At 40.7% G+C, this 27,878-nt stretch overlaps 1 protein-coding gene across 1 annotated transcript in view; it reads left to right on the forward strand.

The window, feature by feature from the left end:
- Positions 1-5,239: 5,239 nt before the first annotated feature.
- Positions 5,240-27,878, forward strand: part of LOC108053409 (serum response factor homolog) — a 31,560-nt gene continuing 8,921 nt past the window's right edge. Inside the window, exons 1-2 of the mRNA XM_017136048.2 lie at positions 5,240-7,097; positions 11,645-11,893. Coding sequence (XP_016991537.1) covers positions 6,495-7,097; positions 11,645-11,893 — 852 coding nt within the window. The 5' untranslated portion in view covers positions 5,240-6,494. The remainder of the gene's footprint in view (positions 7,098-11,644; positions 11,894-27,878) is intronic.

Raw genomic sequence — 27,878 nt, forward strand, 5'->3', positions numbered from 1 at the left:
AAAACAAGTTAAAACATTGCACTTTTTGTATTGGATTTAACGAGCTTTAAATTAATACATTAATGGACATTATAAAGTTTAAAGTTGCTGGTTGTAATCCTATGAAAAAAGATTGAGATACCAAAATGTTATTTTAAGCTCTTCCAAACGAATTTATATGGACTTACAGTTGTAAGACATTTCTGAAGCACTCCAGGTAAATGCAAAATGTAAAACAACCGAAAAACAAAATAAAATATAATGTGTCTTGAAAATAAAAACGTTTCATAATGGTATAAAATGATAAATCAGGAAAGGAAGCAAACTTATTTTCTGTTTTGCCAGTATGTATATCATTTTATTTTGTAACTTTTGTGTAGCCCAAACTACCCAAATTACCCCTTAGTTAGCGGGTAGGAAAAAATAAGTTACCGTTCTACGCGCTGAAATTTGTTGTGCCATCCGACGATCCGCAGATCCGAAGATGCGAAGATCCCAAGCTGCTGTTGCTGTGTTTTCAGTTGGCCACAACTGGATGGATGGATTTCTCGACTGTCTGCGACGATCCTCCTTGTCTGCCGTCGTTTTTGTCGTTCTAGCTTTTGTTGCCGGAGTGGAGCATGAGTAGCAAGAACAACAAACTATCGATCGCTGGCAATCGATCAAGTATTTCGCGTACATTATCCGAGATGCGTGGGATAATTCTGTTCTAATTTGTAGAGGCCCCGAGTTAGTGGGCTCCAACTAGACTTGACTTCGGGCCAAAAAGCAAAGCAAGAAACACCTCGAAAAGCCACTTCCATGCGGGGCACGCACCAATCTTTGTCTGCCTTTTGATATTCATAATTAAATATTGAGTGAATTGAAATGCGAGGAAGTTAGAACTTAGTGGGGAGGAGAGGAAGTTCCGAACTTCCTGCACTTGTCACAGTGACAAGAAAGGTGCGCGCCATGCATGCAAATGAGCTGGACTACCGGTAATCAGGTGAAACGGTCACGACCTGTTAATCGTTTTATGATTGTAGCGGTGCTTTTGTTTCCTGTGCCTCAACGGTACTTGCCACATTGCCGCAAAAGAAAACCAAAAGCCGAACACCGAAAACCCCAATCCCAAAACCCCCAAAGTGATGTCTGCTTTTCCTTTTGTTTTCGCCCAGGGAGCCGCAATTTTATTTAAATTGTAACACAAACTTCCAGACAATTGCCCCGAAACTCGAAAAACCCAAGAAACACCAAGAACCCAAGAACCCGATCCTGATTTCGATTCCTCGTCCGATTCGCAAAGCCAATCCTTATGCGTTATTCATGAGGCAAAAAAACATTGCGATCGCCTGTACCAATTGCCAATTGGTTCGACTTTTGAGCTGGCTCTTCGGCGTTGGCGGTTTTCTCTGCCGGCTTTTGTCAATCTCATGGCTTAGTGGCATCGAATTGAAGTTGGCTTGGTTAAGTGGTTCATTGTCACCCCAGCGCCCAATTAGACACCTGAGTTTTTGGTGCATGCATGCCACATGTGCCACGTTCTTTTATTCAATCAGATATATTCATTGCCCCGATCGCGAATCTCAACTCTATAAGGAGTGTGATTGCTGGTTGGAGTGTGTAAATCAACCAACTTGGCTTCAGAATAACAGATTTTCTATTTTAAATATTACTTGGGGAATAGGTAGATATTTTGTTCTGTTACAGATTACATTTTTATTAGACTTTTGGAAATTATTTAAAAGGCCTTGCTGACATTTTCATTATTTCAAGTGGTCGTGTTTTACTTTCTTAATTTGTTTTTTATTTTAAAAAACTTATTTGTCATTGTCTGTTAAGTTTCTTGAAAAATCTCTTTGTGCGTAAGTAACATTTTTATTTTGCTCTATGAATTTATTTATGTGTCTTTGCTGTGATAATAATTTAGATTTCATTTGTGTCTTATTATAGATTTAAATATGAATATATACATTTTTGTTTTATATTAATTCGAATCTTAATTTATTTCCTAGTATATTAGTTTTTTTAGTTATATATGCTAACTTGTATTTTGTTGGAGATTCTGTTTGTAAATTAGTGTGTTGATTTTTGTCCAGTTACTAGAATTTGCATGTATACATAAATTAGTTGTTAGGTGCAAATATGGTAAAAAAAATTATGATTTATCCATTAATTATGGTTTATCCATTATTTTATTTTCAAACGCCATTATTTTATTTCTACAGGCCATTGTTTTAGTACAATTATCCCTCTTTTGCTTGCTATTCTAATCTACTTAATCTATTCCAAGCCAGGCAGAACATTTCCCACTGAAATTCCAATCAAATCTCGCTCTTCTAATCCAAATCCTAACCCAACATCTTGCAGATACTTTCCCACTTGGTGACATGATTCTACTAAAAAAGACTAAACAGAAATTTACATATTTCGACTATTTAAAACACTTTGGCTTTGGCTTAAGGCAAATGCCCAAGAAGCTCTATAAATAGTAAAAAAGTCTATATATATAAATACACATATGTGGCTAGCTGCATGGGACAGACCAAAACGGCAAATCAAAAAGCTGTTCGAAATCGTAAATGGAACAAACCGTTCCCCTTAAGTTATAAATATATTCGGGAATATAGACGAGTGGATACCTAGATGCCTATATGCCTAAATGTCCAAATGCCTAGATGATCTGTGCCCCGTTTTGAAGGTGAACCCGCCAAGGATTACGTAATGCGGAATTACAGAATGCAGGAACAGGAGCAGCCAGTCCTCCTCTCGAAATGGCTGAAATAAATGCACGTAGAACGGCAAGCGAACGCTGGCAAATAATTAAGTATTAGAAATGTTCAGCGGAGGAGAATTCCGTGGAAAATCGAATGGCAAAAAATAAAAGGCATCAAAAGCATCAGCAGCATGTTGCAGTTGTTCCCAGCTGAGAGCTGAGTTGTGGAGGCCTTTTAGCCAAGGCTTTAGACTTCTCGGCCAGACAGGCTGACGTTCGCCTAGAAAGACAGCCGCACTGGAGCCAACTCCGCCCGGAGAAAGGAGGGGGCGGGGCGGGGCGGAGAAAGGGGCAGGTGGCCAACCAGCCTGCAGCATGCAGCATGCAGCCTGCAGCCAACTAACCAATTAGTAAGCGCTGCACAGAACGCGTCTACAATTGTGAGAACCTTAGACCAGGCCAACAAGCCATAGGCCGTGTGAGTATGATGAAATGTCAGCAGGACCAGGAGCTCCATCGACATGCACTCGCCAAAATAGTTTTTAAACTAATGACACTATAAAACATTATATTATTGTTAATTAAAATAATGCAGGTTATTGACTTTTAATTGACTGAACTTGATAAATAAACAGGGGTGGTCAAAAGTATTTGCACAAATTACACGTACTTACTCCTAAGAAATGTGGAAATACTTTTGACCACCCCTGTATATAAATAATACATAACCAAGAAACAAGTTAAATTCTTTGACTAGAAAAATACACAAATCTAAAAACTGATAATAAGGGTGTTATAAGAAAACAATAAAGTATTAATGTCACTAAACCATATATTAATTTCATCACAACTTGACTAAATGTTATACATTCCAAATATGAAATAATTGATTACCTATATAAATAGACCACTCAGCTTTCATTCACATTTAAAAAACTTCGATACTGACCTAATAACTAAATTAACAACAAAATGTACTTATAATTAGCAAACGAAACCAAAATATATTTAGTGGACTGACACTTTGAAATTGGGGCCAATTAGTCAAAGCCTTTTTAAATAAAAGAACAAATGTTTAAAATGGATAAGAACTAATAGTTTTATCTAGAGTTATAGAAAATTAAATCACAAACTTATATGGCCAAGCCCAGAAGGCTTTCTTAAAAACCATTTTACATTCCTAAACTATCATGAAGATAAATAGAAAATAAAACCTAAGGCTTTTGTAAGTCAATCCCCTTGAAATTATTGCTCTATTTATTTATTGAATATATATAAAATATATAATATAGAAACAGAATCTCAATCTGGTATTCCCCTTTCTGAATATCCTTTAACCACTAAACCCCTTTTTTTCTAAGTGTCTTGGAGGCAGATGAACCCCAAGAACGGGTGCCCGCTGCGTGGATCGATCCTTATATGATCCGTTGCCAGCGGCAAACGTTCTATTTTGACAGTCATTATGATTAATTTAAATCATTAGGCAGCCCGGGCAGGTAGACAAACCATCGAGGAGCCGCGCGAGTTCCTATATTTCATTCTAATTAAATGCAAGAGGGGGGATGCGAAAGCGACATCAGTTGGAGCTGGATGTGGATGTGGATGTGGATGTGGTCCTGGTGTCCAGGAATCGGAGACCCTGGCTCAAGAGCTGGCTTATTCGCGGAAGAGACAAGCTGGCGACAACGACACCGATGGCTGGAAAAGGCAACGATGACCATTTGCAGCCGAATGCAGGGAATGCATCATCTTCGATCGCGGTGGAGAGTGTATCGATTTATCTGAGTTTACTATATATCTCCCTGCTATCTGTTAGTCACTGCACGTGGCCATGCCCACCACCACCGCCGCCGCCCCCTTCTCGACCAGCTGAATTTTCTTGCGAACCTCTATTTAAGGACATGGCGAAATACTCGTGCTCCTGTGTACAAGTGGGCCCACCACGCAAATCCTCTAGAGCATTCTGACCATATTGGCTGGGGCTAAAAAATTCCTGGCATAGTTTAAGTGTATCGCTTTTTGTTGTTGTTGTTGTTGTTGTTGTCAGTGGGGACTTGAAATGTCCAGCAAAAGAGGGGCTTTAAAATCTGGAAAAAAAAGAAATTACAAAATAACAAATTAACTAAATTAACAAAAGCTGATAAGCTTAAACAATCACGATAAAATGGCGCACAAAGTAATTACAAAATTCAATCACGAAGTATTTTTCAAGGGGGGAGGAGCCAACAGTACTATCTATGTATGTATATATATCTATATACCTATTTTAACCAAAACCCCCAATCTATGCGCATGCGCAGCGAATGAGTATGCATATGGGGGGCGTGGCCTTCTAATTAATTAAGCCATAAAGCCAGCCGCCTCTGCAAAATGAAAGACAGCGGCACAAAAAACGAGTGAGTAGAGTGGGGGGCTTTCCATGTATATAATGCTCTTTTCCGCCGATCGAAGAGAGGAATACAGGCAGGCGTTCTCTTTCGCAAAGAGAGAACCGGTTCGGCCCAAGTTTGGAACGAACGTCGTCGTTGTATTTTTCAAAAACCGAAGTTTATTAGGTATTTGCACGCCATCTGAAGCACAACGTCAGCCATCGATCGCAAGTTTAGCTCGTCGTTTCGAATCGTATTTGGAATGAACCACAATAAAATCGCCACAAATAAAGTAAACAGTCCAAACAAGTGCCTAGCGACAAATAAGCAAACTAAATGCAACGCATACGGAACAAACAAAAACACAAGTATTTCCCATAAATATTTCCCATAACTGCACGATATCCAAACAAATGGAAAAAGGATTTTTCAAATAAAAATACTTTAAAATAAATTTGAAGAAAAACGGAAATTAAAACGAGGAGACACTTAGAGGAAGACTTCAAGAGCTAATCATACAATTAAATAAAACCCCAAGCCATAAAAAGACGTAAAGAAATAAAAGGAAGAAAGCAGCATACAAAAATAGATACAATTTTAAAATTTTGACAAAATAAAATAAAACTAAATAAACTACAAAAGACAAAATTTAATAAATCGGCGAGCGAAATAAACTTCAATAAAAGCAAATCCACACCAGGATATAATGAAATAAAACAAATCAGGAAGAAACTAAATCGCTAAATAACAGAAAAAAGAAGCAAAGAAAAAAAAACATAATTTAAAAAACACTGCATGTAAGCAATAAATTAAATTTAAACAAAAAGCCATATAGAAACTCCAAGCCATAGCTACAGCAACTTGAACAAACAGTCACACAAAACCCACAACTTATAAAGAACTCCCAAAATAAACCAAACGAGAACAATATAAATTCAAATCTACCGCCAAACCCCTTTGCTTTGCAACACTCAGCCACGGCATCCCTGGGTTTCCGCCACATTCCAACACTGCAGGACTGTCAGCTGTCAATTTTCCTGTGTGTGTGTGCGTGCGTGCGTGTGCGTGTTGCAAAACGTCGGCGTTGCACTTAAAAAATTAAATAAAACCAAAACCAAAAAAACCCGGGTTGCTAACAATTTACGGGCTAAAGCGTTAGCCCCCCAGGCAACCGGGCCAAAGAAAACCGCCCGAGAAACGCTCGCGCGTTGTCAGTATACAAGCGAAAAAACGCCAGCAAAACGCGCGCGTTGTTCTGTTTTTGTGTGTAGTTTTATTTTTGGAATATAGAAAAAACGCCAAGCGAGCGGATCCGCAATCCGAGAGGAAAGTATAACAAAAAAAAAAAGAAAAAAAGTGTGCCGCGGCCGGCCCCAAAAACCCAAGCAATAATAGACGCGCGCGGTGCCTTGGATTTCTACGGCTCCACGGTGGAGAACTTTTACCTCAGAATGGATCCGACGCGGGGCGACTCGCGCTACAACCTGAACTACTCGATGAGTAGTATCGGGTTAAGTCTGGCGGATCCGGCGGATATGTACGGCAACGCCGCCCTCGGCGGGGCACGCCCACCCTCGGGCGGTCTGCTCCAGAACATGGGCGGTGGTGTGCCGCCCATGCAGCGGCCAAATCCCGCGGGCGGCGGAGCACCCCCATCCACCCAATGCCAAACGCTCCACAGCCCACAACACGCCTCCCAACAGCAGCAGCAGCAACAGCAGCAACAGCAACAACAGCAGCAGCAACATCAACAGCAGCAGCAACACCCCCAGCAACAACAACAACGGGGACTCAAACGTTCCGGCAGCGATTGCTACGAGGATCACCATCGCTCCTCCGGCGGAGGACTCACCCTCCAAGGACTCGACAGCGTGTCCAGCGGAGCGGTTGTCGATGATGCGGTGGACAGCTATAACCCACTGCCCAACAAGAAATCACCGCCCGCCAATGGCAAAAAGACAAAGGGACGTGTCAAAATCAAAATGGAATATATCGACAACAAGCTGCGTCGCTACACGACCTTCTCCAAGCGCAAAACGGGCATCATGAAGAAGGTAAGATCGCAGGAATACCCATCCCCACTCACCCATCCCAAACCCCAACCCCATACGATCCCAACCACGATTGGGATTCTGGCAATTGGGATGTTGACATTGGGCCACGTTTCCAGCGCATGTGCAATTAATAAATGCTTCGGGGATTCAGTTCCCTAAGAACTGGCATTGTTCTGACTCTCTCTCCAGGAAGAGCGGGGACTTATCGTCATCTGGCCATCGGCACAGTGGTGAAGATTGGAGGGGAAAAAGACTTCAAAGTACCCAATTAGATTCCGAAATTGGATAGTAAGGTTTCCTAACAAGAATTCTTCGTTAGTAATGTATATAGAAATATTAAAAAGTGGAGGTTCTCCACACTTTCTATTAGAAAAACAGATATTCGTAAATTCAGATAACGTTTTGCTTAGTTATTGGTATTTCCCATTCTTACCACAAGAACTTCTTAATGGGTATAAATAATCTAATTGGCATTGTGCAAACAATTAAACTGCCAGACGTACTTCTAATTGGCAAGTGTTGTGATCTGCAATTTCCCAATTATAGCACTTATCAGAAAAGTAGTTAGACTTAAAAAGGATTGGGGAAAAAGTTACTAAGTTTGAAGTCAAAATCAAATAAAGTTAAACCTTCTTTTTTAGAAGAACATATCAACAAATAAACCTATGCTTGATGAAGATAATTTAAAACAATAACTCATGTTTAGATATTTTACTAATGTAGTTCAGTTGTAGATTATATTGCAAATAAAACTTAAAATCAATCTATTTCGAGTCGGTTTTATGAGTTAAGTTAAGACATGACAATGATGCCACTAAAGTCTCATTACCTCCTATTCCATAGCATTTATATTCAGGGAATTAAAAGAAAGATTTGTTTCAAGATTTCTTTATATCATTCTGAAATGAATAGACATTCAACCACTGTGCCTGTGAACTTACCTCGCTCCGCTCTAGAACAGTAGCTGCAGATCCTGTGGTTTCTGGCCAGATCGCGTCTGTTTAAGCCAACTGTTTGGCCTCTTTGGCGGCGTTGTGTAAGCGCGGTAGCCCACGATTCCGCGTTTCCCTTTGTTTTCGGCTTCATAAAATGTTAATTTGCCGCCGCAATTGCATTCAAAGGAGCCTGCCCACCAGTTACTGCCCACAATCCATTGCCCGCCACTCCTCCTCTAAAAAAACAATTGATGCGTGCTCCTTGCGGATTCTGCCCCACTCGTTGCAATGTGGCCAATGCCTTGGCATTTTCAAATGACCAATTTTCACACGCAAACTTACATAATGCCCCTGCATTTGCTCCTGCTGCTTTCCATCGATCTGGGGGCCGCATATGAAATTTTTCACATATTTGAAATAGACTTCTATGGCCGCCAAGCCAAACCCCCGATCAAAATCAGACAAAAAAGCATCAACATCGCGGCGCTAAATCACGATCTCAGCACGATCTTTGCCCAAGACACAAAATCTTATGAAATATTTGACCCAAGCAGGCCAAAGAAACAAAAACGTAGGAGCTCTACAATTGAAAAGTTGAATGTTTTGCAAAAAACGAAGTTTTAAATACCCTCGATAATGATATAGATAATTGGATATAAAACAAAATGCATTTACAGATTAAAATATCAAATAAAAACATGTAACTTAATACGCTTTTTAACTTTTATTGAAGAAGAGTTTAGAAAGAAACACTTTTTTTAATGTTTTAAAGCTTTTAATCACAAAACAATTTAGACTTTCAAACAGTCGGTGTTTAACTTTTATTGAAAAAGAGTTTAGAAAGAAACACTTTCTCAATTGCTCCAAAGATTTTAATTACAATACAATTTATACTTTCAAACAGTTGGTGTTACAATTAATTTCAAAAAATTCCTTAAAGATATATTTTAAAAGGCCGAATAGACTTTTTTAAAAACTTTGAAACTAAACAAAAACTTACACAGTTATATGTTAGATTCTTTACATTTTTAAAGACTTAAAAAATAAACATAAGCTTACACAGATCCTTTGTATTTATTAAAATCGCCAGAAGAGGTATTTGATCTGAAAGAGGTATTACTTTATCGGTTAGGGCATCCAAAATATTTGACCCCTGGGACGTGGGCTCCCCCGACTGTGGATTGTGGTTCTCGGGGGCCAAACTTATGACAGGCGCACGCCCGGGACGAAAGACCGCTGCTATATGCGTTCCAAAAAAATATCGTTTTGGTGACTTTGATGCGGTCCCTCATCGATGTCCAGCCGGCGGACAGTTGACAGGCAGACAATGGGATTTGGGACTTGGCGCTACCAGCGGTCGCAGCAAAAAGTGGAAAAGCAAAATCAAAAGCAAAGGCAATCTGCAATCCGCAATCCGCAATCCCTACCAACCAACAAATTGCGGCCAATGAACTTGGCCCAGAGAGTTGTCGCGCCAACCTGTTGGCATGCTTTCCACTGGCCAATTTTGGTCATTTCGATCTGGCCGGCGAACTGGGGATCTGTGGCGTGGGTGGGCGGTGGTGGTGGTAGTGAGGCCAAAAAAGGCCACAAAAGTGAAAAGTGAGCTAATGTCCAGAAGTGATCTCATTTGGCTGGCCAGCCGCCTAATTGCGTGGGCCCGATGTGTGTTATCGATTCGAGCTTTCGCTTCTGCATGAATGCAGACGGCGAACAAGCCATCGACAAGTTCCCAACAATTGGCCATGGCCAAAAGGGCACACACAGGCGCAAAATGCCGCCAAAAGGTGTTAAATTGAAATCACGAGGCTTTTGGCTTGGGAATTGTTTTCGGGGGCCCAGCAGCAGCACGGAAGCTTGAGGTTTAAGGCTGTAGCCTTAGCCACTCGTCGGCAGATTGTGCCCAGATAAGCCCGCAGAAAGCCGGGCCAAGAGGCTCCACGTCGGCTCGCCTTTTGGCCACATGCAACAGGCCATGTGGCACACAAAAGGGGAAGAGGCAGGGGAAAAACAGGCAACAATCGGCTTCTAACAAATGACTCTCCATCTGGCCCGCGGTCTCTGGGGCTGCCTTCTTGTCCTGTCAACGCTTTCGTACCCCAATCCCAATCCCAATCGTGTCCTTTTGTCTTTGTTCGAAATTCAAATTGACATGAATTGTTGGCCCGTTTCGCGGTTACCTAGCCACACAATCGACACCTACTCAGAATCCGAATCACAACAAGAATAATCGAAATCCGATTCAGATTCCGCTTTCGGACCGTGTCAATTGTTTGCATTTACACATGTTACACATAAAATTGGCAGCCAATCGATGTCTGTGTATGGTAGTTGGGGGTAATCCAATCCAATCCAATCCGATGCGATGCGATCCCCAATCCCAATCGCAATACCCAATCCAGACCGGGCAACAATGTGTACAACAATTTCATTAATATTAATAAATGTTCCCGAAGCGTTTGCTTCTTGGTCCGCCAGTTATTTATGCGCTGTGTTTCGACTCTTTTGCAGTAGTAGCAAGAACTGTTGCCCGCCAGACCGTCAGCGACTTTATCGCTTTTATAGTAATTACGAGCTGTTGATAGGCAGCTTAGGCTACCGTCCAATGTGCAGGCACATGCTCTGTGGCCCGGGGAGGTGTTGAGTGTCGAGCGTGGAGCATGGAGCTCCATCGCGATGCTTGCGTGACTTTCGGCGCTTTTGCGTGGGCGTTTTTAGATTTTTAGAGGAAAGGAAGGGTCCGACTTACTGATTTCTCTGGCATCAACATACGAAATGGGTTTGCCGTGATCCACTTGGTTTTATTGCAGATTAAGGTTGTTTTACAAAACAATATAGGGCAGCTAAATCTGATATGGGTTAGTAAGCATTCAGAAGTAGAGCATCAAGAGTGGTTTAAAATAATAAAGACAAACATATTAAGCTTTTTAAAGTTATTTACAACAGAACACACCTTAATTAAATAAACATTAAAATATTCAAATTTTTAAAGAATTTATAACAGAGGAATATACAATATAGTTTATCAATATAGGATGTATATGATATTATTTTAGTAATTTAATAAGCGGTAGTTTTCTGTGGATTAATTTGAAAAAAAAGATGATTTTTTTTTTTTATTTGAATTAATAACAAAGATAGGTAAGATGATTTCAAAAAAAAATGGCAGAATTTATCTTACTTGTTCTACATAAAAGATGAACTCAGATATCCTTTAGATTCAATAATAATGGGGTAACTTTTTAATATAATTTATTAACTTTGCTATAGATTTAATAATACTTTTCATTTGAATATTGTGGGCTTACTTGAAAGAATACTTTTAAAAAGCTTTTAGAATAACCAAAACTTATAGCCCATTTAAACTCTCTAAATCACGTTGCCATCTCTGGTAATTTAAAGTCCGGCACATTCGAGGTCCCCGCTTAACGCGTTCTTATCGCTGCAACATAATCGCATAGTTTGGTGGGTAAATTTATGTGCCGCTGGGGCAACACACGCTTCGCCTGGCCAGTCAGCCAGATACCCGATACCCGATACCGATTCCGATCCGATACCATCGAGTACTTAACACGATCCTCTGCTCACTCCTCTCCTCTCCTCCACTTGCAGGCCTACGAACTATCCACGCTGACCGGGACGCAGGTGATGCTGCTGGTGGCCAGCGAGACGGGCCACGTGTACACATTTGCCACGCGCAAGCTGCAACCGATGATCACCTCGGAGGCGGGCAAGCAGCTCATCCAGACCTGCCTCAACTCGCCGGATCCGCCGAGCGTCGGTGGCGGCGATCAGCGGATGTCGGCCACCGGATTCGAGGAGACGGAACTCAGCTACAACATCGCCGACGAGGACTCGAAAGTAAGACAATTGATATACGGCCACCACGGGCACGCTCATCTGGGCCATCCGCCGGCGCCGCCCTCGCACTACAGCCTCGAGCAGAGTCTGATGCAGTCGGGCTACAGCGGCGGCCAGGCCTCGCCGCTTTCCCACGCCCAGTACGGCGGACACGGGCACCACGCCCACGTGCCGCACGTGCCGCCGCCGCACTCGACGCACTCGCACATGTCCCACACGCATGCGCAGCGCTAGGTTTCTGGCTAGGATTCTGGCTAGGATTCTAGGACTCTAGGCAATATCTGGGACTTGGTTGGTGCGGACAGCGTCGGAGTGACGAGGGTGGCGATCCCCTCCAGCACATAGCTTTCAATATCAGTTCCTGAACTTAAGCTAGGCACACTGGATCTTATAATTGGGTAGATCTTGTTTTGTGGTTTTTACTTTCACAGTCTTGCAGTTTCCTTTATTACATTGCACTTCAATTACATTCCTCTATAAAATTGAAAGAAATTCTACTTTAAATTACCAGCTTCATTGTCTAATTTTAACATAATTAGTTAATTCAGATTATTTAAAGATGGAAAATCATTTATTAGGTAATAATTTCTAAGCTCAATGAAAAAAGCCATTGACTAAAAATTATTAAAGTTATTTTTCCTTAAAAAACTAAATACAATAGCTAAAAAACTAAAATCTACTTTATATTGTTAGAATCAATAGATTTGAAAGCAACATTTCATAGTTTATTAGTTTATTTTTTCAAAAATTTAATCCTCTTTTGGTATAAATAAGTCAATAAATTCCATTTATTAGTTTATAATCTTTAGATCAAAAAAGTATTGTATTATTTGATCAATTAACGCCCATAAAAGTCTGTGAAAGTAAAAACCAGTCAACAAAGTTCCATAAGACCTCACAAAAATGATAGAATAACTTATCCCCCACAAATTCTTTCATACTTTTTTTTGGATAGAAACTCTGTATTACCAAAACACCAAACTTCGACGTTTTCCCGCAGAAAAACCAAGCCAGTTTAGTTAGACAGCAGTTTATATGTTTAGCAGAGCCAAAGTGCAGCAAATGGCTTGATCGAACTTCGATACTCGTATTTCGGATCCATGGCCAATTCGATCTCGCCGCTCGTTTTGTTCTTGTTTATCGCAGTGTTTGTGTTTTTTTATTAATGTGTAATTTACATTTTTTTTGTATACTAGTCAAGACTCTTACTTAAAGGCGACTGTGCCATAGCAAAGCTACAGCTCCCACCCAAGTACCATGTACCATGTACCATCCCATAGCAATAGATCAATTGTCGCATCACCTGCAGCTGCAGCTTCTAACCCAGTGCCATTCTACCGAACCACTAGAGACACACATCGAGACACAGCCGAGACTGCTTTAGTTAGTCCTTTTAAACCATAAGTGCAATACCTACCATACATATACATACATAACTAGATGGGGAAAGTTGGAAAGTCTAGTAGAAAAGAGGGGGAAAACTTTCCGTAAAGATTTGCTGTACAGAGTCTAAAGGGCGAACAGCTCCAGTGCGTTTACAATACTTAGTTAACAAGTTTGATAGCAAATAAATACAAATAAATGCAAATGTCGAATGCGCCGGCGGCCATTTTCCTGAGTGTGAGTGTGTGAATGCGTGTGTGATGAGCGTGCTCCGTAAAGTTTTAAGCGTATTTTCCGGATTCGTTTAGCTTAATATTAGTAGTATTTACCACTCTACAGTTATGTTTATTTGATTGATCCAATTGGCTTTTATTGACACTTACTAATTGGAATTGTTGCATGGCCAATCGCTCAAAACGGATTATCCGGATTAAGACAATCAGTTCCAAAACATTCCATGCAACATAACCGCTACTTACTCACCTTTGAGCTGTTTGCTTGTTTCGCTCTTTCTACTAATATTTATTGTACATTTAAATTTAAATACCAAATTAAAAAAACAGCTCAAAGTTCAAGTTCTCTCACATCAAAAGGCAATTTAAATTTAATTTATTAATTAATGTTTACTTCATTAAAGAAAATGCTCAACAAACCACACATAATTTAATTACCGAACACGTTTCTGTCAAACAGAAAGCCGAGTAATTTCTTTAATACTAGTTAAATTTATTATTTAATAGATCGTGCAATGCGCCGAAGCAAAACAAAAGACGTAAATCGAATAACCCTAAAGCAATTTACCTAATAAGCCATCAAAATATGTTTAAAAAACGAACCACAAAATAGTATCTATACAAAAGAAATATAAATATATATATTATTTAGCGCAATATTATAAAATAATAAACAGAAAACGAAAAAAAAAAACAAAAACAAAACCAAAACCGACGCAGAATAATGTAAAAGTGCCCAAGCATATTTCCAGCTGTTTCAAGAGCAAGGTTAAGAGCACCGCGATAAGCCCGAACCCAAAGTTTCTAGTTAGCCTACACACGGTCAGTAATAGACTCAAAACTGGCGAGTGGGCTGCTCCATGAATGAATTTATATTTTCGAGCATATATGTTTCTGTTTTCCTTTCGATATGTTGCAAAGAGTTGCTTCCGCTTCTCCCATAGAGACGCCGCATAAAAAAGTATTTTGGCTGCGGGGGCTTCCACTCGGGGGCTTTGTGACGTCATGACAACAATGCAAAAGGCGACGAGTTCATAAATCGATCAGAGCCACCATTGAATCTCGTCATGCACCAACAGCCAGTCAGTCAGTCAGTCAGTTAGTCAGCTTGTGAGTTTCAGAGTTTGTGAGTTCCCCTCGGTTTTCTCCTGACTTGGCATGCAAATCGCGTTTGTGGCTCGTACTTTTCAATGCCAAAAGCTTTGGCGTAGGCACTACTGGCCTCTTGGTTGCCCCGATGACGTGTGCCACGATCTGCGTCCCATTCCGCTCCACTCGACCCCTCCTCGTTCCACCAACCCAACTCAGTTTTTCCATTCAGCATGGGCCGATGAATGAAAGCCAAAATGTTGTGGGTGTGACACCAACGCCGGCTCAGGTCATCAGTTGTTGCGCTACACACAAAGAAAAGTATAATCTTGAATACCAAATGAAAGGAAATAAGTTATCCAACACCTCATCTCACATCGTTTGGATATTTTGAGAATAAAAACAAAATTTTGTATATTTGGACTTGTTTTATTGTTTACTCTCGAAGAATTTGATTTTACTGTTTTAGCAATGTTTATTAATGATTGGAAATAGGTTTATAAATAAAACTATTATTAATTCATTATAACAAAAAAAGTGGAAGTAAAACTATAAAATATTTAGATTCATACAAATCCGTTTTACTTTCATTTTAGAGGAACTTAATTTGTAAAGTAGGAATTTAAGTTTGAAGAAGGTATGCAGCAAATTTGAATCCATAGGAATCGGTCACTATTTTTGACTCAGAAATTAAATCTTTTTGTTTAAAACCTGTGGATATCTGTAATTTTCAAACCGCTTTCAATTATTTCCTGTGTTGCCAACGCTGGTAGCTGACTGCCAGCTGACTGATAAAATAAAATCCATAACTTGTACCGCTGCTGCTGTAGGTCGTTCTGCCGCCGCCAACTCTTTGTCCAGCCAAGGTTAATTGCCGACTTGCAGTGGGCTGTTCGCTGTGCTGTTTGCCAACATTTGCTGGCTCACATTATGTATATTAATATATATATATATCTGACTCGGATCGAGAGTGCGATCCATCAGTCTGCGCGGGTGTCTTGGCTACATAGATTACCTTCTATGGTCGCTCACCTGCGCATCACATCTAAACCGCCCACGAAGCCCAGCCAGTAAAAAAAGCTGCAAGTTTGTTGGCTTTTACGATTTCGTATTTATTTCAAAATTTGATTTGTGTTGCTTAGCGTTAACATGATTTCAAAGGGTAAATAAATTAAATGGTAAATAAAGTGAGTAGTGCTGCTCTGACATGTACAAATTATTGATTAGATGAATCAATTGGTTGTCTACTTCAAGCTTAATTTTTTAAACCATAATATCCGCAATCAGCTTAATATATTTTCCTGAGATTTTCGAGCACTTCCTTCGGTTTATAAAGTAGTTATATTTCAAAAACTGTTCATTAATTCACTTGCATCTCTTAAAAGAACATTCTTTGTGATCAAACTTTTAATACATTTTTTGATGAACTAGACTTTTTACTACTTGACAAAGAGCTTTTTTTTGAAGGTTTACAAATTTGTTTACTCCTAAAATAAATGTACATATAGGCTTTTTTTATAGCATTTCGATCGGTGATTACAATTATTTGTGTTGATGTACTATTTGCCCTTTTTGGATTCTGGTCCACCTAATGTTGTGATCCTTACCCTCTTGCCACCTCATCAGGGGTCTTTTCTGCTGAATTACCTGCAAGCTGAAATAAGACAAAACAAACCCAATCGAACCTCTGGGCCAAGTTTTCCTCCTCGGCAGTGGGAGCACGGGTGCATATCAGTTTGAGAAATTAAAAGCATTTTGCGGTTTCGCTGACTATCGAAGCTGCGTGCCGCTCGAGCCTCTAACGACATTTCAATGATTTGCTGTTTGGCTGTTCTTGTTGGAGTTGCTGCTGCTGCTGGTGATGTTGCTGCTGTGCTTGCAACTGTTGCTGCTGCTGCTGCGTCAGCAACATGGCCACGTGCGCAGCACAAGACGCAGGCGGAGGACAAAAGCATTTGCAATGCTCGTCGATTACGTACGAGGGCGACCTCTGTCAGCCAGCGTCCAGCTGTCCAGCCAAAAGCCACCAACAACGCAGCCACGCAAGGAATCTCCTTCGCGGATTTTGTGTTTAAGCCGCCGCTGCAAGTTCTAACCGCATGCCGCCACAATGTCCTCTTAATTTCCTAGCCCGCGCTCACCACGCGATGATATCGCCGGAGATCCTCCTCCCCTTTCCCAAAGATCCCCGAGAATCCCAGAGCCGCATCCCCATCCCCAATCCCATCCAGCCGTCGTCCTCTGTCTGTGCGCTCGTTTTTTAATTCAACTGATTGTACTGCAGCTTCTGGAATTCGGCATTTCTTAAAGCCTTTGCGCACACACATTGTGAGTCGGCAACTTCTGGCGACCGGCAAACTGGCCACTTGGCCACTTGGCAACCTCCCAGTCCAAGTCCAGGTCCAACTCCTGATGCCTCTGCTTCTGCTTCTGCGCCGCCGCCTTCGCAATCTGAAAAGGTTAAGAAATGACAATTTGTGAGCGTTTTTTCTTTTCTTTCGTTTCGTTTCGTATCGTTTTGTTTTCCTCTTATTTCTTTGTATTGTGTGTGTGTTTCTTTTTTGTTTTTTGTTTTTTTGCCCTGTCGCTGGCTTGCTTTTGGCCCTGTTGCTTTCATTGTGATTATTTAAAAGCCAGACTGAGACCTTAACGAGGCGCTTTTGGCCTTTCAGCAGGACTCACATTTAGTTAAGCAATTATTGGGCCGCAATGCAAACAAATAATGCGTACATTGTGTGCTTTAGAGTCTATCTGCCTCAGTGGTTCGATCGCTGCCCCCCCTCTCCCCTCCCGCACCGACTTACTCCAATGATTTTCCAAGTTAATCAAAATTCTTGGCTATCCACGTCGAAATCTCTGCGACCTTCCCTTCCCCTCCCCCTCCCCGTACTGCCACCCACCCCCTTTTCCATGGCTCTTCTAGCGCCGCCGCCTGGCCACGCCCAATGCAACGCCCATCCACTGGAGCGTGGCGGAGGCAGCGATTTGGAGGAAACTTATGGTTTATTCGCCGTACCGCTCCCCGCCTTAGCTACTTATATAGGCAAAGGCAGCTCCGCTTCACTGACCAATTTATGGCTGGGAATATTTCTTTTTTTTCGAGTCTGGTTGCCTCACAGTGTGGATTTTCTATGAAGATGTTTGCCTAATTGTGCAAGGGAATGTTGGGATCTAGAAACCTACAAGAAGAAAATGCCACAAACCTTTTCTTTTGTAGTTAAAAATGTTTAGCTTAATACCTCTTAAATAATTGAATTTCATATAAGTGACAATTGCTCTTATTCTGTAATAAAGTAATCTTAATATTTTTTTTAATTTCACATTGATGAATTTCTTTCTTAAAGTGAAATCTTAGGCAAACATACTTAACTACAGTGTCGGAAATTAAGAAAAATTAAGTAATCCCAAACACTAAATATTTTTTTGTAATTTTTAAAGCGGTTGTTGCTTTTCATTAACAAAATGGGTAACATTTCTACTTCTTTGCAAAGTCATGGACCTTTTTCAAAAATATAGCACAATTATTTTGCATGTCTGAACTTACAATGTCTTACTACCTCAGAACTTCGCTCCTATTTGTTTGTTTAATTAATGGTTTTCAATGATTGTCCAAATAACAAGCTGGGCCAATAAAGTGTTGACAAATATTGTCAAAAACTTTATCCGATGACTGTAAACTTTGCTGCTTCCCCAGCTTTTTGCACATCTGAATTTGTAGCAATTCTTGGCAGAACTTCAGACAAACTGTACTTTAAAGAAGAAAAACATGTGTAGTAATAAATTCTAGGTAAAACTTTGAGCTGGCGTTTGTTTTGTTTGCGATTGCGATTGTGCCCATCTCCCAATTCATTATATAATGAAGCACACGCGGACTTCCCACACGGACGGGGCAAAAGCCGACTTCTACCCACAGTCCATGCGCGGTTAACAAAAGTTAACAACAATCGATGTTCGGCTGGTTCAGCTCATTTCCTGCCCACAATAAAATCAAATGTTGAAATCAACACAGCCCATGTGATACATATGTGTAATCATTCGTATATACATTCTCTTCGCTTCCTAAACTTGAAAGTTTTCGCTGGGCCAGAACTTAATACCACGATTTCAGTTTGGCGCTAATGAAAGTGCCATAAATTTTCAATTAAACTCTGGGTAAAGTCATTTTTTGTAACGCTCCAGACTGAGATGCAGACGGTGGAACCCAACCCTAGTCTCATCGTCTGATTGACGACGATTAAGCAATCCAGCGAGGGTATTTTCGTGGCTGCCGCTGCAATTATTTGCGAATTAACATTTATAACACTTGATCCTGTGCGTATCCGTTGAAAGCTGGGCCGACTTGACGCTTCAGCGCATTTAAAAAGTATTTTTGTTGGCCACAACAACAGCAGCAGCAGCAGCAACTAAAGTGGCAAGACCAACAGCAACAGCAAGAAATATTTTGCCGCATTTTAAGAGTCTCAGTCCGTCCGTTTGTTGTATGTCTGTTATGCGGATTCATTGCAACCGCAGCCACTTGTTGCTGCTGCTGCAGTTAGCTGATGTTGCTGCTGTGTGCTGATGTTGCTGTTGTGTGTTGCTGCTGTGTGCTGTTGCTGCTGTTGTGCTAAATTTCACACCAACAATGAGCGCGCGCCAACAATGAATGAAAATGACTGAACTGACGGAGAGATGACCGCTTGGTCCGCTGGCCTGGGCCAAATCGATACCTTAATTCAAAGGCACGCCAGACCGCATTTTTGGATAATATACTCCATCTCCATCTCCAACTCCAGTTCCATCCGCTCCAGTGAGCCGATGTTGCCGGTGGCACGCGTGAGATTTCCTGTCTGCAGTTTTGGGACATTTCATATCGGATTGCAGCCAAATTTGGCATCCTTTTGTGGCACGCGGGGTTAAATATACATATACAGATATACACACATATGTATAAACATCGATTCGGCTGGGCTTATCGGCATGGGAATTGTGGCAAAAGGCGCTTATTGTTCTTGCTGTTGCCGCCGTTGTGCAACGACTTTAAAAAGCTGTTAACATGCGTTGTCATCGCTGCCATATGTTGCACGACAGCCGCCGCCACCGGCGACTCCTGGTCGCCACCGTCATAGCCATTGCCATCGATCGGCGATCCGCGATCCCCGATCGCTTTTGGGGCAGCCAGCAGCAACTTGTCACCACCTGGCACAACTGCACCACTTTTGTGACGGTTGCATCAACGGGCTGAACTTCAGATTGGCGGCATGCGTTGGTTTCCCTCGAAATCTATGCGAAAGTGGAAACGCCAGCGATTTGCGTAGCCTGCAGCGATAGTTATAGCTTCCTCAGCTCACATGTGCCGTCCCTTATTTGGAAGCTTGTGTGTGAAGCGCAACAATTATATATATATATGTGCGAGCTGAGCAAACTCACACAGGCGAGTGACTGAGAAAAAAACCAGCACAACAACATCAGTGCACTCAAAAAAAATCATAGTCTAAATGCAGAAATTCACCATAGCTTTGTTTTGTAGAACACGACATCATCCAAAGATAGTTTTAACTTTGTCGAGTAGCAATCAAATTTTAGTCAGTGGAAAAAACATTCTTCTAAATTATATTATTAATTATTATTTAATAGAGTATGTGTTTCTTAGTTTGCCAATTATCAATCCTTTTATAATAAAGAATTTTAGCTTCTCCTAGATTATATTATATTTAATAGAGCAGTATTTCTTATTTTCCCATTTATCTTTTTTTTCAATTTTGTTGTGTGAAAAATAAAGAAGGGAAGCACAGTTTTTTTCTACTCCTAGTGTTGTTTTGAGATAAGTACTGACAAGTATTAAAGATATATTCTTTCTAAGAAAAATGTAATTTACATTTCCGTCGTTAAAGTTTGAGATCTCCCTCTCGACTAATTCTATAGAATTTTATTACTGAACACTTAATAAATCTATAAAGAAACTAAAAATGTGGCAAACCATTTACATTTTAAGAAGTAGTTGTTTTTAAAATTCCATTTCGTAAAAAGGGAACTTTTGAATTAGATGTCTTTTATTTTTCAAAAAAATTCTTTTTAAAAAGAAAGCATGAACTTCACATTATCTTTACAGTTAAAGTAATTAAGCTTGACTGCTTTGAGATAATGGCTACTCAGGTTTAGTAAAACACTTTCTTGGAATAACATATTTTCTTGTATGAAGAAAATTTAAACTTTTTACGAGTGTAGCGTCGGTGGCCAAAAGGCGAGTCGTCGAGTTCAGGTTAAAGCCGAGTGCAGCGGAGAAGTCGTCGCCACATTGGCTGACTTATGACGAAAATAATTGCTGGCTATTGCTATCTCGAACTGGCGATCGCGTCATCGTCATCGTTATCGATTATTCGTAGAAAGCCCATCGCAGTTAGCCCGTTTTCATTAGCCCGTTACATGCGGCGTATGAGTAATCAATAATAATTTTATCGCCAATTTTATTACTATTTTTCTTCGTAGCTTTTTCGCGACGACATCTGCGTGTGTGTGGTCCCAAATCGATTGCCATAATAATTTCACGCAAATATAGCACAGCAAATACAGCAACAACAACTTTGACTACGACAATCATCGTACAATATTGTAATTTACTTAATTTCGTATCGTTCAGAATACGCAAATTTTGCAAAAGCAAAAGCAACAAAAAAAAAGTGGAAGAAAACATTGTCCATGCATTAGCTTCATGTCCCAGTCGCAGTTGTTTTTGTTGTTATAGTTGTTGCCTGTGCTTTAGTTGTTGTTGTTGTTATGAAAGGCGACTGCGCGGCGTCTGTTTTCCATGCTTTTTGGTTGTTTTTCTGCTGCGTTTGATATGCAAATTTTGTGCTTTTAGAAAGAGACACAGAATTATCGTATCTGTCGGCAGTTGTTGTGGGAGCTACGAGGCAGGGGTTGCATATGGAAATTATATATATATGTACTAGACTAGGAAAAGCCCAGGAAATTGTATATTAAGTGGGTTAAATTGTACTTCTCAGGATCGCACAATTACTATTTCAGTACGATTAATTTCATGATTGCTCATCTGAAAAACCGAATTCATAATGCTCAACAGAGAAAAGATTTTTCTTGTCTCATTTGCCAAAAATATGCTTTGCTTTGATATGTATTTTACGAACTAGGCCCAAAAAACAAATCTGAATTTTGGTTTGTATTTTAAATCACTGAGAAAAGCATAAAATTTAGAAGAGTTCTTTGAAATCGGGTAAGGCTAGGATTTGTGTGAAAAATCTTCATTTGGAACCAAAGCACAATTTCTTCCGATTTAATTTACCATCTTGAATATTTAATTTTTATGCAGTATAAAATTGGTCATAATAAATAAATATTTTGCTCATTGTTTTAATTCCAACTGAATAGGAAATTCGTATATTTTAACTGAAATCGAATCCTAATGGTTGTGCAAATGATCGATTTAAATAAATGCATTTTATTCTACCAAAAACTATTAAAAAATAAAATGGCTTTGGTAAGAGTAGTTTTTACTAAGGTTTGGCATATACTGATAACTTCCACTTCCTTCTCCTTTGCAAATCTTCCTGGAAAATCTCTTTTGGGCGCCACGCGGCGTATGCGCAATATTTGCGTAAGATCTTTGGAAATCGGCTGACTGTGGGGCAAACGGTTTGGTTTGTCTTGGCTGCCACTTACGCGACAACGCCTTGACATGCCCACACGTCCGGCGACAACAACACCCAACAACTTTGCAACATGCCACCAAACTTTTGGAATTTTTCGCCGCTGTTGCGTCGTGTGAGAATTCACAAGTGTGTGTATGTGTGTGTGTGCCTGTTTGTTGACCGCGAGTGTAAAGGAAAACCTTTAATAAGGGAGTCCAAAATTTATAATGTGGCACGCAATTAATTCACTGCCAAAGCTGCCAACCAAAGGCGCAAAAATTATCACACCATTCAAATGACGCTCACGAATGTGTTTTCTTATTGTTTTTTATACCCTTGCAGAGGGTATTATAATTTCAGTCAAAAGTTTGCAACGCAGTGAAGGAGACATTTCCGACCCTATAAAGTATATATATTCTTGATCAGGATCACCTCCTGAGTTGATATAGCCATGTCCGTCTGTCCGTCTGTCCGTCTGTCCGTCCGTCCGTTTCTACGCAAACTAGTCTCTCAGTTTTAAAGCTATCTGCTTAAAACTTTCCCAAAAGTTGTCTTTCTATTGCAGGTAGTATATAAGTCGGAACGAGCCGGATCGGGCGACTATATCATATAGCTGCCATATAACTGAACGATCGGAAAAGCCATAACGTTGGTGTTTTTAAAGTTAGGAAGTTGGGATTTTCTATAAGTTTTATTTTTGGCCAATTAATCCGACCTACAAATTTCATAAGGATCGGACGACTATATCCTATAGCCGCCATATAACTGATTGATCGGAAATGCCATAACTTGGGTGTTTGTAAGGTTAGGAAGTTGGGATTTTCTATGGGTTTTATTTTTGGCCAATCAATCCGACCCACCAAATTTCATAGGGATCGGCCGACTATATCCTATAGCGGCCATATAACTGAACGATTGGAAATGCCATAACTTTGTTGTTTTTAAAGTTAGGAAGTTGGGATTTTTTATGAGTATTAAGAATGCATCATATGAATAATTTTGAAGAATATAATTTACAGAATATTCTGCAAGGGTATTTCAACTTCGGCTCCGCCCGAAGTTAGCTTTCCTTTCTTGTTTTTTTTGTACTTTAAGCGGGAAGGATTGAATGGCCACCAGCAACGTGCAACTTGCAACATGCAACAACTGCTAGTCGACACATTTTGTTTGTTCCGAACCGTTCTCTTTGGCGGCAAACATTTAACAAGCATCGGCTGTCCGTTGGGCCGAGGATGCCACCTAGAAAGCTCACGCTAGGCGTCCAATTGGCTGGAGTTGCCGCCGATCATGGTCATGCCACATGGTGCCCGTGGCTAGTGGCTAGTGCCACCGAGTGGACAATGGCCGGTGGTCCTTTGTCTCGGAAGTGCTCCTTGCCTCGACTTGCCTCGCCGCCTGTCAGTGCTAATTTGTTGCTGCTCGTGCAGCGGCCTTCCACTAAAAATATAGCCATAAATGTTGATCAATAAGGCGGTGGGACAGGGACAGCGAAATCTGCATGTCCTTAATGCCGGCAACGTGCGAGTTTTACAAATTACGACGAAATGAGCAAGGCTCAAGACGGAATATGTATGTGCGTCCACTCTTTTTCCCACGTCTCATTAAAATTGCAGTTAAAATGCGAGATGCTGCCTCTGTTCTTTTACTTTCTATCATCGTCATCGAGCCAGCGATGCAGAGACGCGAACGAAGACGACGTCCCATCGTCATTATTGTCAACTCTCAACGAGTTGCCAATCGTCTGTCCCGGCTATCTTTCTGCCTGCCGTTTCTAGATTGATGTCTCTGCAGTCAGACAGTCAGTCGGTCCATCAGTCCACCAGTCCATCGGTCCATCAGTCAGTCCGCCGGTCCAAAAGTCCCGCAGAATCGCGGGGGGCGGAGGGGGCGGGGCGATCGGAGGAGTGGGCAGAAGGCAGAAGCCAGCTTGGCACAGTTTGCGCACTTCGGCATTTCATTGCCCCTGCAAACGATGGAATTTTCGGGAGGAGATTGGTCTTACTCCAGCATAAGATAAGGAATAAAATTGTCATTTTAAAAAGTAAAGAATTTTGGGTGCGGATAGTTGACTTTATGTGCTACACTAATATGCTTCGAGCATTTATTAAAAATGTTTCAAAGCTTGGCCAAAAACCCAGAAGTGAATTCTCAACATATTGATCGATAAATTAAGAAGTATTATGTTTAAAATACTTGATATTTATATGATCCCAAATTATATTCTAACAGTAATATATAATACAATGGAAGCAGGATTCTCTTGGATTTAAATCAGGAATTTTCTACGCCTTAGGTTTATACACAAATATTGAAAATGTGTTCCATATATTGAGCTGATTGCTTAATTTATATCCAGGTATTTTCTTTTATTGCTTATATTTCATGAATTTTAGTGTCAAAATTTATCCATTGCTTCTATATATAACTCTCGGCATAAACAATAATGGTGATTTCTGATATTTTAAAGAAACGTATCTAATAAATGATTAATGCACATTCATATTTGGGCCAGCTGATATATATTTTTATACCACCCTTTGTTAAAAAAAGTTTTCCATTTAAATCAGCTTATAAATATTCTTATTTGTTACTTGGTTGCCTTATATTTGAGGTCTAATATAATATTCTTTAATATTTTTAAACTTCCTGATATAAAAACTTTTTGTTGTATTGATTTCTTGTGAGCTCATCAATTATTTTACTGGTAATGTTCTGGGAAAAACTACTCTTAAATCCAGAGTTCTTTGAAATTCTTAAGCACTCCGTCGTTTCTAAGGTTCTCGGCGTTGTAATTGTGCAATTCTTTTGTTTGATTTGGCCGCCTAGTTGCGCTGTACTTTTAAAGCTGCCCACGATCTGTTTGATTGTTTAGCTGTTATTGTTGTTATTGGACGTTAATATACATTTGATTCTTGTTATATATATATATATATGTGTAATGAAAATCATCGAGTGTGTGTGCGCCTTAATTAAAAACTGTGGCCCGCTGCTCGTAGGAGTTAATTAGACTGCGGAGGTGTACGGGCCCAGTTTCGAACTGCCGATCCGTCGTCCGTCGTTCGCTTTCAAGTCAAGCCCCAGCTATTAGTCGCTCAATATTACGCGTTTGCCCGACAACATTGCTTTTATTTTTTGTGCTCCCCGTGTTCTGTGATCTTGAGTTATCGATGGATGGGATGGGATGGTAACACAGGGGGACTGCTGCTGTTCACACGCTGCTCATCAACAATTGCTGTCACGAATTTTCCACTCGGCGCTTTTTGCGCGCGCTACTTGTTTGTATTTTAAAATTTATTTATTTGTGCAGCCTCCACAACCTCCACAGCCTCCACACACACACTCGCATGATGGGGATCCTCTCGTGGAGTGGAGTGGATCGTCCGCACGGAGTGTGTGTGCTCCTCCTGGAGCGCACTGAAGAATGCATTTGATCAGATAATGTAATTCGCATTTTAAATTGAGGCGCATTCCCAGTTATACTTCTTCTCACATGCATTTACCTCGGCATCCTTCGATTCGCAAGGCGGAGGAGTACGAATGCTGGACTGGAGAGGCTCCATCTCCAACTCCTGCTCCTCTGGAGCTGCCCCACGATCATTCCGGGCAGCATTGCGGGCGTTGCATTATTACGCACAAGTAAATCATCGTCGACGTCGTCGTCCAACGTCCAATGTCCAATGTCCAACGTCGAAACCCAACGGCTTGTTAAGTAATTTAGTTGGCCTTTTTTGCCCAACTCTCTTCGGTGCATTTTCCTTTTTTTCTATATTGCATTTGGCATATTTGTTTAAAGAGCTTCTTGTGAGCTGAATTTGTTATTGTTTCTATAAATGCAATAAATTGGCATTCAATTAGGCCAAAGGTGTTTTGTTCTTTGGAGGTAGAAGTTGCTCTCTTGGCAGATGATCAAAAAATATGAAGAGGTGAGGGTAGATTTTATCTACGATTTTTTAAACTACCTACATTTTATGCACTGTTTATGGGCATATTATATTCTCCTTTTTGCTAAACAATCTTAGATTGTATCAACTTTTGATTGATAGTTTTCTTTAATAATTGTATAAACCAGCACATCTTAATCATTATGAATTATGGTTTACCTAAATACCAACTGTTTATAAAAATAAATAATTAAAATAATCTCAATAGTCAGCCTTTTTGTTTAAATAGATTTAACTGAGCCCAATGGCTTTTAAAATCGTTTTATATTCGTTTTATTAAGACCTATTTTAAATGACTTTAAAAGCCGCTTTGGAACTTAACCAAAAAATGATTACCATATTTCGAGTGCCTGCCTTCATTATCTAACAAACTGATTTGCAACGCCTCCACTTCGCTTTCCCGATCGCATGAAAACTTTTGGCTACTTGGCATTTCCAGGCAATCAGGCATTAGCATATCGGTCATAAGATCTATAACTAAACTCGACGGACGACGGACAGTTGACAGTTTTCTCCGCCCCGCAAACGGATCAGATCGGATCGAACGGGATGGGATCATATGGGGATATGAGGATATGGGTATATGGTTATATGGGGATCCGTCATGCGAAGAGAGGCTCGTCCTGCTTTCTAACGATTGCATTTTTGATATTTGTGACACGCAGATTTTCCATCAGTGTCAACAAGGCATTGTTTGGCGAACGTCAACGTGGTTGGTCCTCCATCCCGGACTCATGGACTCGTGGACTCGTGGACTCCCTGACTCAACTGACAGACTCGATCGGCCGTCCGATCGTCGTCGATTTTTCAACATCTCAGACCAAAGTCAGGCCAAAGTCGGGCCAATGCAAAACCGAATGCAGCGCGTACATTTGCATAGACACAAAATTATATGAGACCGAGACCCAGGATCCACAAAACGCAGCTTCCTGGTCTTTTTGTGTTTATTTTTTTTCGTTTTTTCGTTTTTTTTGTCTTAAATTTATGTACCCACACAATGGGGTAACAAAAACAGTTGGGGGAATCGTCGAAGACCCGAAGTCTTCGATGCCGGGGAGTCAGTCGGAGCCCATGGTGTCGGCCTAAACACCATTCTAGCGGTTCGTTTAGCTTGTTTATTGGCATGAAAATCTATCAAAAATGCATCATGCATTTTATATTTATTATACGTAAATACAAAAATAATGTGCTTGACATTTGACCCGGCCCAAACGACAACGTTATGGCCAAGCCACATGTTGCCATTGCCGGTTGGCAGTTGTCTGTTGCCAGTTGCCAGTTTGCCAGTTGGCAGTGGTCTATTGCCTGTTGGCCTGCAAGTTTTGCCGGCAAGTCTGCCAGTCCCGACTGATTATAAAACGGCTTTGTCGGTATCGCGGGGATATTTGGTTATTGTCTTTGATTTTGCATTCTAACACAAATCAAAACGGGCCAACAGCAATCCCAACACTCGCCACTTAAATGCTCGTTTATAATGTTGTTAAAATACAATAAATAGCCAGGACTCGCAGCAGGCGGTTTTCACTGGCTCACCAAGGCGAACACAATTTCCATTTCCCTCGCTCGTTTTGCGACTGCTCATGCTGATTTATGAAATGTGGACGCCGATGTGGCGGGCCCACAGCCACAGAACCCCAACCCCCTTTTTGACCAGGCCAAGACGCGATTCCCGGGGCCCACTAACTGGGCCCAGTCGGCAGGGGTGATTGGG

This window comes from Drosophila rhopaloa, unplaced genomic scaffold (assembly GCF_018152115.1).
Source record: "Drosophila rhopaloa isolate 14029-0021.01 unplaced genomic scaffold, ASM1815211v1 contig_115, whole genome shotgun sequence".
NCBI classification, from domain to species: Eukaryota; Metazoa; Arthropoda; class Insecta; order Diptera; family Drosophilidae; genus Drosophila; species Drosophila rhopaloa.